The sequence below is a fragment of the Euprymna scolopes genome, chromosome 35 (assembly GCF_053919585.1).
Source record: "Euprymna scolopes isolate OS-2025 chromosome 35, ASM5391958v1, whole genome shotgun sequence".
NCBI classification, from domain to species: domain Eukaryota; kingdom Metazoa; phylum Mollusca; class Cephalopoda; order Sepiida; family Sepiolidae; genus Euprymna; species Euprymna scolopes.
Window position 1 is genome coordinate 8,991,680 of NC_136516.1, and position 17,757 is coordinate 9,009,436.

The following is a 17,757-nucleotide window of genomic DNA, read 5'->3' on the forward strand; positions in this document are numbered from 1 at the left end:
AAAATTCGGTGATGATGCAGCTCGCTGACTCGAATTTCGAAGCAAGCAGTGTTAGATAAAAATTTATTTTTCTAAAAAAATTAAAGAAATCGGCACTTATGCAATGCAAAGAATTATAGTGCTATTTTTTAAAATAGTATTTTCAAGTGAAATTCAAGTTTTATATATTATATATTTTTTAACTGTTAGGTGAAAGTACAGAATAATAATTAGAAAACACTGTCCCCTCATCATGTTCCTATTTACAATGCCTCCCCACAGGACAGAGTTAGACACCAGGGTCGTTTTTTAACGTGGAGAAAAGGAACAAAAACAAAAATTGTCTCAGTCGTGAAGGCAGCACGGTAACTTCTCGGCATAAATATAAAGAAATATTTCATATAGTAACAATCTTTTTTATAATACTAAAAATAAATTCGGTACTTCTCGGGGATTGGTTTATTTAATCGAAAACTTTTTTGAAGTACTATTTGAGGCCAAAAGTATTATTTGAATATGTATTAAAAAATAAATGTCACAAAAAAATAAAAGAATTTAATCAAAGAAAAAAAAAAAAAAAAAAAAAAAAGAATAAACACATGCGCGATTTAAAAGAAAAAAATTACGAAATATATACGAAGAAAGTGAAAGAAAACGTTTTGCGCATTTCAGGGAGCAGCCATTAAAAAAAAACCCAAAAACACGTTTACGCAAGGTCCACGATCCTCGTGAATCATCAAACTTGAAACAATGACATTTTATTTATTATTTTATGCAAAAAAATAAATAAATAAATAAAATAAAATAAAAATAAGTATAATTCGAATGTTTTATCTGACATTGTTTACTGTCGACTCGAGTCGTCTATTCTTCTGCATCACCAACATTCCTATAATTCTGTTTCTAATACACGCGGGTAAAGTTTGACACAAGAGTAAAAAGGGAGCGTCCAAACAAAGAAAGCAAACAAGAATAAAATTTCGACACAAAAATGCGCATAAAAAAAGTCAACGTAACAAAAATGAGAAAGCTGTTCGAGAAGATACGCGCACGTAGGCATTTACTAAGATTTTAATTTCAGGGAAAAGAGGAAAATCATACGAGTTTTCTCTTAAGATTTTAAATAAAACTTTTCATTCACAATCAATATGCATTTTAAGATATTAAAAAGAAAAAAAAATACATTGTAATAATTAGTAAAAAGAAAAGAAAAAAAAATAGAGCACGTGTTATTTTAAAATTTATTCCGTCGTTGGGAAAAAGAACAAAAGATTTATTCCAAGGTTTTTTTTTTTTTTTTTTTTTTTTTTTTAAAGAATTTTGTGTAAATAAAGGTTCACACACACACACAAAAAAAAATCATGTAATGGATAAAGTTACAGCAATTATTTTAAATAAATTAATTTCATTATACGTCGAATAAGAACACCGTCATTTAAAAATCAATACTAGAATCATTACAATTTTTTTCTTTTTTAGAGTGAGATTGAATTGGAAGGAGAAGATTTGAATAGTGAGAATAAACAGAATATTCCCGCCAAATTTACTTAAGACGATCATACGAGGATAAGGGGGAGGGATATAAGAGGAAGAAATTTGGACACGAGAATTAAAAATAAACAAACAAAAAAAATAAAAATAAAACTTAGTGCACTTGTTATAGGCTCGGCGGCGCTAGGTGTATCAGAATTTTTGTAGGAATTTTTGACACCTCTAACACGAAACTGCGAATAAAATATAAAAATCTCGTAATTTCTGTTAAAAGTGGGTTATTTTCTTTCTCGGCGCCACTTTAATATTTTTGAAAAAAAAAAAGTATTAATCTATCTCTCAAACTACAGGTTAAATAGTACGCCTGGTCTTTTAGGTAGGAACAAAGTGTAGTAGGTGTTCTGATAGTATGATTCATCTTTCATGTCTTAGATCAGTAAAAGTAATCCTCCTCGACCGAGACAATTTAAATTTGTTCCAATCCAAAATAACCCTTTTGGGGAACTAGAACTGGACTCCCCTCCCACATTAAAAGTGACCTTGCACCTGTTTATCCTCGAGGGGATAAAGTCATTAGGGACTATACTTTCAGGCTGTGTCTAGAAAAGGATATCTCACAAAATAACATCAGTCTTTCTATGCTTATTTCGACATTGTGTCCAGTTAGTTATCAATGGACTTGAGCAATGTCAACCATAATTGTGCATTCGCCCGATACACGATGGATGGACACCCTATGCAAGCACCCGTACTGGATGCATACATACAAATAGAGTGCGAGTGATTTTTTTTATTAACTAATCAGAAACAAAATTATGAAAGTGTTTCAGTATTTGGTACTCATGCAGAGAGTGATCCGTGCTGAAATAATAACGTTATTATTTAAAAAGCTATTCTTAACATGGGGAGGGTGTTTTGTACCTATTCTGTACTTTTAACCTTACAATTGAATAAAAAACAAATATTTGATTAAACGTGGAAATACGATTTAAAAAATAGCGCGTATCAGTAATCACTCTCTGCATTAGTACCCAGTATTTTGACAAAAACTAAATTAAATTTGTTGCTTTAGTTTGAATTGTATTTTAAAAGATTTTTTCTAATTTTCTTTTAACCATTCAGAATGGAAATTTTAGAAGCTTCTAAATTCGTAGTACCAAAGAAAACGTTTAAATAAAAGGCACTACTCAATTGTTGTCTGGTCTGTAATTTTTTCCAGGATTCTTTTGTGAATATTTGAAAAGCTAAAGTAATTACACGAACAATTCGGAGAAAAAATAAATCAACCATTTATTTTTTTCTCTCTTCAACGGAAGAAGTACTTAATAAATAATTTAGAAGAAAAAAAAAACTCTGTTATTTTAATTTCTTACTTTCTCCGAGCAAAGTTAAGTTTTTTTTTTTTATCTTCTCTATAAAAATAAACTTATTTATGAAACTCGCCTCAACGTCAATTACATTTTATTAATGGATATTATTAAGAAACAAAACAAAATTAAGTGAAAAAATACCAAAAAAAAAAAAAAAAAAAAAAATGTTTGTTTTACAATAGAGATCGACAAAAATGGTCAAAAAATTTAAATATATAACAAAATAAATGTTATCAAAAACAAGATATGTTACTCTTCTACCTATCTGGAAAAGTTTGTACTGGTTTGACTCATTTTAAAACGTTTATTCGGTTTGAACATATAGTGTCGAACGTTAGGCGAGAACAGGAAAAATGGCTGCGAATTGACACAAATATTCAAAGTCTCCATCGCAAGAATAAAACCAAAATTGTTCTTGTAAAATAAAAACTGCTTTAAACACGAGCCAGTTGTCCCTGTGGTCGCTGGATTAGAAACATTATTTCCACATCAGAAATGTTACATTTATATTGGAAAATTAATTAAATTATCAACTACACCGTATGTCTGTGTACGGGTAAATACAGAGTATAAAATATACTCAGTGGAAATTATAAATCTATATTAAATAGTAGGCAAAACTAGACAAATACCGGTTGTGAAATTAGTGGAGACGTAAAATTCCGAAATATAAATCTTTCCCTGCTTATCCCGGCATTGTTTCTAGTCTTCCAGTACGACATTTCAAAACAAGGCGCGGTTGTAAATTGCGCAACCCATGCTTTGGTTTAGACACTCTTACATAGAATACCGATTTTCTGTCGAGAATAAAACGAGACCTCAATAAAAATGTTCCACGTGTTATGCCCCCCCCCTTTTTTTTTTGTTTAGGTCGAAGCAGCAAAAAAAAAAAAAAATACCAAAAAATATTTCGGGTAGAAACGTGTTGTCAATTTCACTAGTTGATCGAACACAAAACAAAATGGGACAATTACGTAGTTATTTTATATATGCTTTCGACGTCCAAAATCTTTCTCCAAGAAAGACTCCAATTTGGGGGTTTTAAATTGTATTGGATTTCAAGTACAACTATTCTTAAAGATCCGGCTTATTTTTATAAGCTCCAGATGTGCATATAATGTCCTTTCATGTATCTGTTAGTTTTGCTATTTCTCTCCCTACTGTCTCTTAAATTGCAATGATTTTTGAAAAAAATTTCTCAGAGTAAAAAACGTATAAACCGACATCGTTGACTTAAAAAATTTTGACCATCAAAATCGGCAAGTACAGATCATTTTTAATGAGGGCAAGAGCTGAAACTTTTTACCAGCTGAAAGCATTCAATTGGAAGTTGTAAAATGTTTTTATATCTTTAATACAAAGAATTTTTTTTTAAAATTATTTATTAACAGTTGATCCCTCACTTTGTGACCTCCAAAATAAAATTTAGAAAGGTTCTCAGAGTTGTCAAAATATTAGTTTTTAAAAAGATGGAAGGGGGGGGGGTGATGGGTCATTTTATTTTTAATATAATAAAGAGAGGGAAAATAAGTTCTTAAATTATGTGGACATAATAAACAAACAAAAATAACAATGTTTTCAAATAGTGAAAAAAAAAAAAAAAAAAAAATTAAGTCCACATTTCAGACTTGAAAATGAATCCCTCACTTTATGACCACCTTAAATTCTCATTTTGTCCAGACAGCATTTTTCGTACATTAAATATCTTTTTTTTTTTTTTTTTTTCAAAATATTATCGATAACACATTAATCCTACACACTTCTCAAAGAAAATTGAACTTCTCCTAAATGAAAATTTGCAATCAGAATGGAAACAAGATTTCATTTTCTTAGGAATAACCAGAAAAAAAAATTTGAAAAAAAAAAAAAAAAGAAATCAACGTGCTGTTTTTAGGAGCGAACAATATTGAGAATGGATTAAATAGAAGACCGGTCTTTCACAAAAAAAAATCGATATCCTTACAATAAATGTACATATAAGTTTCATTAAAAAAAATATGTCAATTAAAAACGAACACAATTATCATTAAAAGAATATTTTTTTTTCCGAAGAAAATCAGAAGCATGTACTAACCTGATGCTGCCATCTTGGTTTTAGTACACGCCCGGAAAATGTTAGCCTCGATCTCAACCAAAAAAAAAAAATTACTTTATTTTTTTTTTAAGGACAAAAAATAATAAAAATATATCTATAATTAATATTTTTTATTTAAAGTTAGATCTTTATGAAAAAATTAAAAAATGCGATGAAATTTAAAGTAAAGGAAAAAGTAAAAAAATTCAACTAAATCTCGCGTGACGTGCTGAACTTCCGCCAGCAACTTTCTTATCACGATGGTAAACAATATTTCATTCTCGTCTTATAAAAATGTCAATTTTTAATACATTTCTTTACAAACGAAGTTTCATTTTATTTGTTAATGTTTTTACTGGTTGAATTTTTGTTGTTTATCTTATTAGAGATATAAATTAGAAACATAATTTGAATCTTTTCGGCATTTTATTGTAAATTCCATGCGTTACCACTGGTTACGAGTTCTGATTTTGCACAAACATTCAAACATTTTTTTTTACTCTCGAGAATTGTCAAGTATTTTTTTATAATTAAAATTTATTTCATTTATTTAAAACTATAAAATATTTACGGAAATTTAATATATGTGTATTAAATTTTCACAGAAATACTTTAGATTTTTAAGATTTTAAATATGAATAATTAAGTGTACCTAGCGTTGTCTGGGAGTCTTTTTTTTGTAATTGCATTTTCATCCCAAACAAGGCACAGTTGAGCGGCAAGATGTCTGTTTACGTTACATTTGAACTTCTGCAAGTCAGGGAAGCAGGAACCCGGAAGGGAATTCTAAAGTCTAGCAGTCCAATGTAGAAGGCTTTCTAGCATCTAGGGAGCTCTACTGTGTAGATGTGGGATTTAGCTGCTTATCAGGTTCGTCAGGAGGCGAGCATTTACGTCGAGGAGGTACATTAGGTACAAGGGCTTGAAGTTCTTCGGAGCACATACCATTAAAATACTTGTAAAACAAACACAGGGATGCAACATTTCGGCGAGGTTGAAACCTAGAGGATAGTCCGGGACCTATCTCTTTTGAACCCAGCCCAAATGTTGCAAAAGTACTCCATACATGGAAGAATGGTAACCTTGTAAAGGTACAAGATACTTTCAGAAGTAAGCTCACCTTCTTTGCAGCAGCTTTGGCAATATTCTCAATGTATCTGTTCCAATTCATGTTTCCTGTGAACGTTAAGCTGAGGAGTTTGAACGAAGTACTTTCAGGTAATGTATCATTAGCCATGGCTATCAGTTGCAGGTAGTTTCCACCATTGCCATGGAGATTTTTATTTTATTTTTGTAATATGCTAGCAAGCCGTCCGGCGTTATCCAGTCATAAAATATGCATAAATTTTGAAGACACACACATACTAATGTTTCAATTTTACCCCCTTAGCAGCCCCCCCTTTTTTTGGGGGGGATGAAAACAGATTAAAAAGTTTTCCATGTATCTGAATACCCTATATACCAAATTTTAAGTCTGTAGATCAAAAATTCATTGAGTACATAGGTTGAAACTTGTCCTCACAAACACGCATATTCTGACATATATATATATATATATATATATATATATATATATATATATATATATATTCCATTTTTACCCCAAACAAGGCACAGTGCCACTTTGATGTGAGGGGCTACTATTGGTGCCATAAATTACATTAGAGTAGAAGGGCTTCTTACATCTAAGCATCTCTACTGTGTAGGGGTGGGATTTTGCTGCTGTCGGGTTTGTCGGGGGTATTTACGTCGAGGGGGTACAAGGGCTTGTAGTTTGTTGGAGTATCCACCATTAAAATACTTGTAGAACAGGCAGAGGGATGCAACATTTAGTCGATGGGACAGAGGTTGAAGCCCCGGTGAAAGTTCTGGACCTATCAGGTTGGCGACTCTCTTTTGAACTCTGTCCAGGAATGAAAGACTAGTAGCAAATGCACCAGCCCAAACGTGACAATAATACTCCATACTTGGGCGATTGATGGCCTTGTAGACATACAGGATACTTTCAGGCATAAGTAACTTTCTAGCATGGAAGAGAGAGCCCACCTTCCTCGCAGCGGCACTGGCAGTGCTCTCAATGTATCTGTTCCAACTCATATTCCCTGTGAACATTAAACTGAGGAGTTTGAAAGAAGTACTTTCAAGTATATTTAACCATAGCTATTGGTGGTTGAGAAGGTTTCTTGTAATTATTGAAGGAAACAAGCTTAGTCTTGGCAGCATTGAATGTGTCCCCATTCAACCACAGATTGGAGGTCTTCCTCTAGTGTTTTTGTTCAGTGATATCCGATGATCTGATTTTCCTGAGAATACTCTTGTGCCAAACCCTGTCAAAAGCCTTAGATATATCTAGGGTTACTGTTCTACTCTCTCCTGCTTTGTCCAATGTATGGTATATACATTCAGAGATTACAGTTAGGATATCTGCTGCCTAAATCCAGATTGTTAGTTGTTTAGCAGCAGTAAGGTGATGAACTAGAGCTTGATTAATTATGGACTCAAATATTTTGTCAAAAGCGGGAGGAGGCTAATGGTGGGGGGGATAATTTAATGTGTCAGTTCTTTTGCCAGAATTCTTGTAAACTGGTACCACAGAAGCAGTTTTCCAGCAGTCAGGAAAGCAAGATTTGTTTAGACATTTGTTGTAAAGCTTGGAGAGGACTGGAGCAACCTTTTAATAGCACAGCTGAGATGGTATCAGGTCCACATGCTTTTGAGGTGTCTAGGTTTTTATGATATCATGCACCTGAGAAAGGGTGATTTTTCAGATCTAGTGTGGCGTCTGTCCACAAAGTAAAGTCAAGGAAGGAGTGGTTTGTTGGGTCCAATGTGGAGTCTGAAGTAAACCGACTGATAAGCATGTTAGCCTTTTCGGTTGCCATGCAAACAACTTCATGAATGTTGGATAGTAGGAGAATTGTTGATTGCCCATTATTTACTACACTGTTGTAGATTTTCCAGAAATCACGGGTTCCTAATTTCTGTACTTCAATGCGTTTTCTGATGGTTTCGATATTCTCTCTTAGGTGTTGCTATTTCTTTCTTACAATTACTTCTAGCTTATATAAACTTTTGTCTCTCTGTACTGGACTTATGTCGGTTAAATCAGCGGGATGCGTGCTATCTTTGAGCAATGGCAGCTGTACAAGTAGATAAATCATTAGGGAGAGTGGGGTTTGCTATAGAATTTCCATTTGGGAACATGTGCTTCAGTTGCCACATTGAACCATTCAGTGGTCTTAATTGTTCACTGTTCAGCGGGAAGAGAAAAGATATTTCCCCATGAGACATCTGTGATGAGATCCCTGATCATTTCCCAGTCAGCCTTCTTATAATATTTTGTCATTTTGGCTCTTCAGTTTTGGGTCGAGAATTTAGGGCGATTTCTACCATTATCACAGCGTGATCAGCATTTCTGAGTAAGCTATGGGGCATTTGTTACACAATCATTGGGAACTATGGTCGGAAATAGATCTAGAAGTGAGGCATATTGATCTTGTTGATCTGGGAAACGTGTTGGAAACGTAACCATCTGTGGTAGGGAATGAGATGTAGAGAAGCTATGTGTTATGCTACCAGCTGATAAACATGCATATTAACTTATTCAAGCATGGCCAACATAAATAAAAAGTCCTTTCATTAAAGTCACATAATTTGCTGCCGTCACAGAATAAAGTACAATTTTCCAAAAGATAAAGAATTATTTTACATTTGAAGACATGTAATTAAAAGGGAGTATTTTTCATCAGAAAAGTACTATATAACTTCTATTATTTGGATTCTTTGGACTACTGTTCTCACATCGTTTTGGTTGATGTAACCTCCCACCTTTTCTAGGTGTATATGATCGAACTTGTGAATCTGCACAGAATTTAAAACAGAACACATTATTTACTTTACGAGAGAGTTAGCATGCTCTTGTTCTATCAGTCATGACTGGATAGAAGTCCTAAGGGATTCACAGTTGTATTTTTCAGTCAGCCACACAAAGGAGAATATCACTTTACATTTGAATTTTTCCAAGTACTTTAACCATTGCACCATGGGTCCTTACAAACAATTTTAGTATGAATTTTAGGATCCTTAAACCTACTTTATTTCTAGCTGTAAATATTATTATTACTATATATATTACTGTGTGTGTATATGTTATTATAACTTTATTTATTACTGTATATATTATCTATTTATAATTAACGGTTCCCATATCATGTTAAATTCTATACTAGGTCTATTTAATAATTGATAGTCATTCATCATGTGTTGCTTCTTCTGTCTATAAAGGTAGATGGTTTCCTTTTCCCCCCCATATATGGTCAGCCATACCCAAATTTGCAATCTCTCTATGTATTACGACTTTTCAATGTTCTTTTCTCACCTTACTTTTAGTGGATGACATGTCTCACTTTTGCATAGTTTTCCACATTTACACAAGGTCTCATACACACAGTTCTTAGTTATGTTTTTTTTTTCTGTAAAGGGCTTGACTCACGCAAGCTGCTTCCAGAGAGTCAAATTACTGTTGAATACTGTCCTGATATCACATGGATTAGATAGTCTTTGAAGTTTTTCCGACAAGCCCTTCATGTATGTTATACAAACTGTGCTGAGTTTTTAAGTGGTGTCTTTTGGTGTCTGATCCAGATTTCTTAAAACTGATGTCATACTCTCCAGATAGTTGTTTCAGTGGAGAGTTTCTCTTAAACTGTCCATCTACTCTTGATATGTATTAGTTACTACATATTGCTTTTGCTCGGTGTTGTAAGCAATGGATGATTTCTTTCTTTAGATTGTATAGAGGGTGGGTGTTGAAGTTTAGGTACTGTTTAGTGAAAGTTGGTTTCCGGTATACAGAAGACATAAATCCCTGACCAGTGCAGGTTATCAGCACATCTAGGAACAATAATTTATGTTTTTTTTCCACTGTGAATTGTATAAATGGACAGATAGAGTTCACATGGTCTAATAATGTTTGAAGATCTTTATGGTGAGGCCAGAGTATGAATGTATTATCCACATATCACAACCACATTATTGACTTTAGTAATGGTGATCTTAATGCCATTTCCTCAAAGTATTTTGCATATGCATTGGCCAGTATTGGGGACAATAGTGATCCCATCACTAGACCTTCTCCCTGCCAATATATATAAGATCCCATCATGAAGTATGTAGTTTCTACACACAAGGGAAACATTTCCATTATATTGTCAATTGGGATACAATTGCGTTCAATCAGTGAGTCAGTTTGTCCCATACCACTATCAGTTTTATCTGTGGGTAATTTTGTGAACAGGCTCACTACATCTGGTTGGAATGAATGGGAGCATTGTTGATTATTTCAGTGAAGTGAGCTGAATTCTTGATGTACGACTGAGATTTACCTATGGTTGGATTGATTATATCTACCAGAAATCGGCTCAACATTGGGCACTGACAACGGGTCTTAATACCATCTTTATAAATCTTAGGGAAGCCATATAGGTAGCTTGCTGTAATGTTAAACTAGCTGTTTATATTTTGCAGATGGTATTAAGGATCTGTTTTCAAAGTATGATTCCTTTTCATTTCAAAGTAGCCACCAGATCCTATTAGATCTGCAGATTTCTTGGAATATTCCACTCTATCTATTAACACTATAGCATTGCCTTTTTTGCTGATAGTATTATATCATTGTCACTGTGTAGTGAATTGATACAACACTTCTTCCTTGGACAGGTTAGGTTTTAGAGGCTTTGAATTCTATCTTAGTTCATCTCTTTGTGCCTTGGGTTTATTCAAGGCTACCTCCTTTATTGGAGCTATCATATCTAAGTATGAAATCCACTTGATGTTTGTGGCAAAGTTAAGACCCTTGTTTAGCACTGATTTCTCAGAGGGAGTTAGCTAACATTTACTTTTATTGACAATGGCTCTTTTTTTTTCTTTACACAGTGATCACCACTTATCAAGGCCCGGAAGCCACTCAGGGATAAGGGTTATTGCAAGTACATTACGTTAGTGTGGAGATTTGATGAAGTGTTTAATTAAGGGGGCGGTTCATTAGGAATTTGTTAACATTGGACTTGAAGACATCCAAGTTGTAGTCCGGAGGGAAGCAGGCAGACGGAACAGAGTTCCACAGGCGTGCAGTTCTAAGAAAGAAGCTTTGTTCATGGAATCCGCGTTTTGATTTAGGCACAGATATAGAGTGGGGGAAATTTTTCACAGTGGATTCAGCTTTTCGTGAAAGATTGGCGAGGGGGGACCAGAGATTGGAGTTCAGACGAGCACCTGCCATGAAAATAACGATAAAACAAGGATAGGCTCGCAACGTCTCTTCTGTGGGAGAGAGGTTGCAGGGTAGAGAAAAGGGCATCCCCCACTAAGCCACGAAGTCTATTTTGTACTCTGTCAAGGCATGATAGGCTGTTTTTGGCCGCTCCTGCCCAGATATGGCAACAGTATTCCATCCTTGGACGTACTTGGCTTTTATATAGATAGAGAATTGCATCAGTAGTGAGATATCTTCTGGAGCGGTAGAAGGATCCCACCATCTTTCCAGCGACCTTGGCAACAGACTTGATGTACGTGTTCCATTTCAGATTAGGAGTAAAGGTCAAACCCAGAAGCTTGTCAAAACACGGGGCCTCACCTAGACGAGAGCCATCCATCACAATTGATGCCAGCTGGGGATCAGAGCGTTGATAATGTAAGGATAGGAGTTTGGTTTTGGATGCATTAAAGGTAACCAGCCACATCTTCCCCCACTGAACCATGCACTCGAGATCAGAGGAGAGAGAATCAGAGAGAACTTTGTCATTTACAGCCTTTGATGTGTTGCCGTAGATGGTTGTGTCATCAGCATAGATGTCAACAAATGATTTAAGTATGTGTTTAGGGAGGTCATTGATGTAGATCAGGAAGAGAGTTGGGCCCAGGATTGACCCCTGAGGGACTCCAGCATTTATATTGCAGGCCTCCGATTTTTGTCCATCTACCACTACTCTTATGAGCCTATCGGAGAGAAATGATTTAATGATTGAGAAAACATTTCCAGTTATACTGTAGCTGGAAATCTTGTGAAGTAGACCCTTATGCCATACCTTGTCGAAGGCCTTTGATATGTCAAGAGCAATTGCCCTAGAAAGGAAGCCTTTGTCAAGAGATTCACTAATCCTGTGGGATATAACCGTCAGCACATCTGCTGTAGATTTTGCAGAGCGGAAACCATATTGTGTGTCACTAAGAAGGTTATTCCTGCTGAGGTGGTTGACTATTTCTCTATTTAATATTGATTCCAGCAACTTACTCATAACACACAGGAGACTTATTGGTCTGTACTGAGAGGGAGATGACTTATCACCTGAATTCTTAAATACAGGGTATATTGATCAGCTCTTCCAGGGTGTTGGAAAGCACTTCTCCTTAAGGCAGCACTTAAATAGTTTCGTAAGTATGGGAGCAAGTTCTGGTTGAAGCTTTTTTAACACTATAATTGGGATGCCATCAGGGCCAGTTGCTTTACTGGAATCTAGGTTTTTTATTAGCTTGGCGACCTCATGCACGGATATTTGTATGTTACCTAGCTTGTTCTGTGTTATAGGAGGAAATATGGGGAGTTGATGGCCTTCGTCGCATAGGGTAGAATTAGCTGCAAAGTTCTTTGCAAATAGTTTGGCCTTGTCTGACGCTGACGAGATGACCTCTGGTCCATTGATAATTAGTAAAAGATGGACATGGAGTCTTACATCTTTAGTTTTGAGATTTTCTAATTTCTTTATTTGTGGGTGACTGAAAAATACAATTGTGAATTACTTAGGACCTCTATTCAGTTATAGCTGACAGAACAAGAGCCTGCTGCTCTCGTGAAGTAAATAAAAGGTTCTGTTTGAAATTCCGTGAAGATTTCTGAGTTCGACAGAAACACTCCGGAGTCGACAAGATACACCTGGAGAAGGTCAGAGTTTGCATCAACTATAATTGATGCTCAAGATAGAACAGTAGTCCAAAGAATTCAAATAATATAAATGACCAATCCTTATTTAAAAAATTCAGAAACGTAATACTATAGTAATGTTCTTGTGTGGGGTGGCACCCTTACAGATTCTGCTGATGGACTATTTCTGATGTCATTTTCTATAAGCAGGTTCTGCTTTCCAGTGAGTCTAAACTCAAGACAGAGGGAGAGAGTTAAAACATTACTTGTCCTTCAGTTGAGCAGAGTTCCCGTTCAACATATTTGTCTGTATTTTTCTGTTAATATATTATTCATTTCACTGTTTCTGAGTCTTCTCGTTATTCCTTTCGATATTTACACCACGACAGTTTTATTTTTTAAAAACGTACTTAATTATCAATTTTAAAATGCACCCGTTTTAAAACAATTCTCATAATAGTTACTTATCGCCTAACCATGAACATTGTACTTTATACTGCAGGTTACAAGATTTTAATGGAAGGGCCTTCTATTTATGTTGACCATACTATTCAAGAATAAGTTAATATGCATGTTTATCATATATATTAGTGAGACATCACTAAACAAGGCCAAAACTCCCTCGATGGAATGAGTTGTCAGTTGAAATGATAGAGCATATTATGTGAGAAAGGGACTGTAGAAAACAAATGAGATTATCCACCACGAGATTGTGACATGAAGAAGGAGGAAAGATCAAGAAAAAACAGAAGAATTTTGAAAATTAGATTTAATTATTATGGTATGATTCAGTTAACTTTTTACTTGGACCAAATTGTTGTAATACTATAACCAATTATATTAAGGTAAAAGGAAGATACGCACAAAAATCCAGTACAATCTTCTAACTGAATAATAACACTCAGTAAACACCATTTTTCCAATTCTCTCAATAACATTGGGAGTGGAGGGTGTTTTTTTTTAAATAGTCTGTACTTTCACCTAACAATTTAGTAAACAGTACAAATATAAATGTTAGAACAATAAAAAAAAATAATACTTATGTAGCGAACGTTAGTATTTAGAAACCCATTCTTAACACATGGAGGAGAGTAGCATTACAAGCGTATGCTGTATTTTCGTAGATATCGGCAATACTATATATCTAATGTGCTTCAACAAGTCATATCTTTTTTATTTGTTGGTCAATTTTTAAAAGAATTACATTGATGAAAAGAGAATAGAATAAGCATTTCAATGATGTTAATTTATTTTTCTTTTATGTGTTCAATATTTTTATGCTCCAAGTTAAAAATGAAAAAACGGTAAAAAATTACAACAGCAAAAAGGGAAACCATTTTTTCAATGTTTACATTTCATATGTTACGTTTGGATACATATGCGCAGGGTTGAATTTGATGGGATATGGCTGAAATTTTACAGGTGATATAAACGAAGAAGTCCATCTCTACTGGTCTTTGATTTTTATTTTTCCGACCACAGGAAGCAAACTTACGACCGGGCAAAGTTGACAAAGAATATTTCAAAATTGATAAAATAAATCAGTATATATCATCCATTTTCATATAGATAATAGTTTCAGAATTATTTTCATGTATAATATGTAAATATTTGATAAGTATTAATTGTGCGGAAATTTCTTTAAAATGTCATCTTTTCTAAAAGAGAAATGGCTTGCTTTTTGCTAACCATCGCTGTCAGCATATTAACGAGTTTGTATTCACTTAAAAATAGAAAACTGATTTTCTGCTTTCAAAACGAAAGCAGAAAAAAGTTTATTTTTTATTCTGAGTTTGTCAATTTAAAAAAATTATCAAGTTTTTCAAATTTGATTTCCAAACAATACTATTTTGTTGTTTTTAACACTTAATGTACTAAAAGCATTAAAAAACAACAAAATGTGCTTAGTACATGCATTTGTTTTTTAGTGGTAAAAAAACAAAAAAAAAACAAATATATAACAAATAAAAGGTACTTGTGCACTTATGCTACCATGCTGATATAATAACGTTATTATTTAGAAACCCATTCTTAAAATGGGGAAGGAAGGGTGTTTTGTTAACTCTTCTGTACTTTCACCTAAAAATTAATTAATAATTAAATAAAATATATCGTGAAACTAGAATTTATTTTTAACTCATTGTCAAGACCATTTTTTCGAATCTGTAAAATAAACCCGTTTTTTTGTTAACTGAAGATATCTAAATAATAATAATAATAATAATAATAATTAAGCGGTTCGATAAAGAATTTCATTGTGATACATTTTGTAATTTTTACCTTGTTTCCACTTTAACATTTTTCTTTAAAATGACTGTCTTTAAGGTTTTCGGATATGCTGAAAACGGATATTAAGCAATGTCATCTCTTATGTTATTGCTGGTGGCCATCTTGGTACATGCATTTGCGCATAGTTTCTTGGTGTTATGTTTGTGTGCTCGCGTGTACCAAGATAACCACCAGTGATAACATAAGAAATGACATTGCTTAATATCTGGAAAACTACTTATTTGCAGACAATTTAAACGCGATATTCGTTTTCTGCATACACTAAAACATATAAAAGTAATCATTTTAAATGTTAAGGTGGAAACAAGGTAAAAAATTACCGTTTTATTTCTTTGTTTACATAGTTGAATTTTCAGTAAAACAACGGAATAGAAATGGCAAAAATTACTATCAACTGCTGAATGTATAGTTGTTGCTTATTAGGATTCCTGGTATCCTAGTACTGTGAAAACTATATCAAGGATTCATGTAAATTACGATTTATGGTTGCATCTCAGAGAATAGAGGTATATTTTGGGCCAGATAGAGAGGATTTACAAAATTGAATATTGAACTGGTCCCAAAATGCATAAGTTCTGGTCGACTATGGGAATTTCCATCTTTTAGAGAAATACAAAATCTATATGAAAAATTTTCTTCGGTTTATTTCTAAGATTAATTCATATCTACTCAATTTATTTTTCGCTGAGAGGAGTAGTAAATACCGGCCATACTCTTTAGGCATTTAATGGCTACACCCACATTAAGCTCTCCTTTGATGAGGAGGTAGGAAAATGTCTGCTCTCAATAAAGCTATATTTAAATACCACTATAATACTTAGTTTTGTTCATGAATAGACACCCACTGTGTGATACTATGTGCCAGTTTAAAGAAAAATGGAAATTAGTACATCTTAATTTATAATTCATGGCTTATAGTAAAGAGATACATCAAATTTGACTATATAATCAGGAAGAGCACACAATTTTACATAAGAGTGCCAAGTTTCATGAAAATAGCTTGAAAAATAAATAAATGGTGGCGAAATTACTGAATTTCTTGAAATATTGAGATCCGTAATTTAGCCCACTTTTTCTAAAGAAAAATGTCCACAGAAAAGCCTAAATTTTGGCACTTAAAATTCTCATAACTTTTGAACTACTGATAGTATTTGCATAAATCAAACGGTTTTAAGCATCTTTTACATAGCTCTTTTCATGCAAGTTGATAAAATAACAATTATCTAAAAAGAAAAAATCAACTTGTAATGCTAAGGAGAGGGTCTTTTTTTTTTTTAAATAGTCTATACTTTCACCTAACAATTTAATAAACAATACAAAAAATAAATGTTAGAACAATGATAAAAGAAAACAATAGTACTTATGTGGCGAACATTAGTACAATAGAACTCTGGGATATGGTGACCCTAGGATACGTTTTTTCAGGTTACGATGTTGTTGTGGACGCACCCCTACTACTTGGAATAATTCCATGATGTCTCTTCCGGGAAACGATAACCATTTAACAAAAGGAATCAGAGACTGACACGCAGAGAGTATGGTCGTCACTACTAGTCCAGTAGTGAGCAAAGATATTGCTTAACTACCCTTTATGTGTATTTTTGTTAATACATATTTATTTAATTGTTTCTGTGGCTTCCTCATCAATTTAAACTAACACCACAGCACTAACGAATGAGGATTTTGAACTTACACGAGAAAAAAAATAATTCGGCTTTACACAAAATAACTTGTTAGCAACTATTTGAAACAATGTACATGAGGACTTTTGAAAGAAAAAAAAAAATCTAAGTAAGCTCAGTCTTTCAATACAAGAAAATTGAATGAAGTCATCATTAATGCCTCCTTGCCTCTTTATGAAAAAAACAAAACTGTAAACCAGACATTTTGGTAATGTTTTTTATTCCTTGCTAGTAGTGCAAAAAAGTAATTTTTGTGTTTGAAAAAATACCCCAACATTTTGTTATAATCTGTTGATAGTTTGAACTTTTTTTTACAATTTAAAAAAAAAAAAGAAATAATAAAAAAAAAATCATTACCCTGTGCTTTAGGAAGACAAGAAAGAATTAACCTAAATTCTATATAAAACTGTACACTTTTATGCAAATTAAACTTTCAGCTTGAAAAAAATACAACTGTCCCTTTTTGAAAAAACAAAACTGTCCATTTTTAAAGGTTGACTTAATTTTGCACATGTGTTTCACAGTTGACTTGTTGATTAAGTAATTCATTGCAAACTGAAACTTTTAAATTGTTCATTTTTTTTCTCTTCGAATTTTGAATATTTTTTTTACTTCTAACTTTTTGGTAATAATTAGTCCTCGTGCGAAAGAGCAGGACACAAAATGTTTTAAGTAATAATAATAGAATAACAATAACAAAGACTTTCGCTGGCGAGGACTACTATTGACCGTAACCAGTTATACAGTCCTTTTGAAATTTTTATCTCTATTTTTCTTGTTATGTATTGAATATTTGTTAATGAAACCTATATGAAATATATTCCTTATTAAATTTTAAAGATTTTCTATTCTGAAAGAGGTTTAAAAAAATTTAATCCAAAATGTTATTTTAAAATTTTTGTAAAAAAAATTCAGATTTTCTCATTATTCAGACCTGTATTACAAAGAGGGGGT

General features: G+C 33.3%; 2 protein-coding genes across 2 annotated transcripts in view; one reads left to right on the forward strand and one right to left on the reverse strand.

The window, feature by feature from the left end:
- LOC145259672 (eukaryotic translation initiation factor 4B-like) overlaps positions 1-5,003 on the reverse strand; it is a 54,238-nt gene extending 49,235 nt beyond the window's left edge. Inside the window, exon 1 of the mRNA XM_080117333.1 lies at positions 4,915-5,003. Within this exon, the coding sequence (XP_079973459.1) occupies positions 4,915-4,927 (13 nt within the window). The 5' untranslated portion in view covers positions 4,928-5,003. The remainder of the gene's footprint in view (positions 1-4,914) is intronic.
- A 48-nt stretch (positions 5,004-5,051) lies between these two features.
- Positions 5,052-17,757, forward strand: part of LOC145259673 (leucine zipper transcription factor-like protein 1) — a 46,277-nt gene continuing 33,571 nt past the window's right edge. The window contains exon 1 of the mRNA XM_080117334.1: positions 5,052-5,177. Within this exon, the coding sequence (XP_079973460.1) occupies positions 5,175-5,177 (3 nt within the window). The 5' untranslated portion in view covers positions 5,052-5,174. The remainder of the gene's footprint in view (positions 5,178-17,757) is intronic.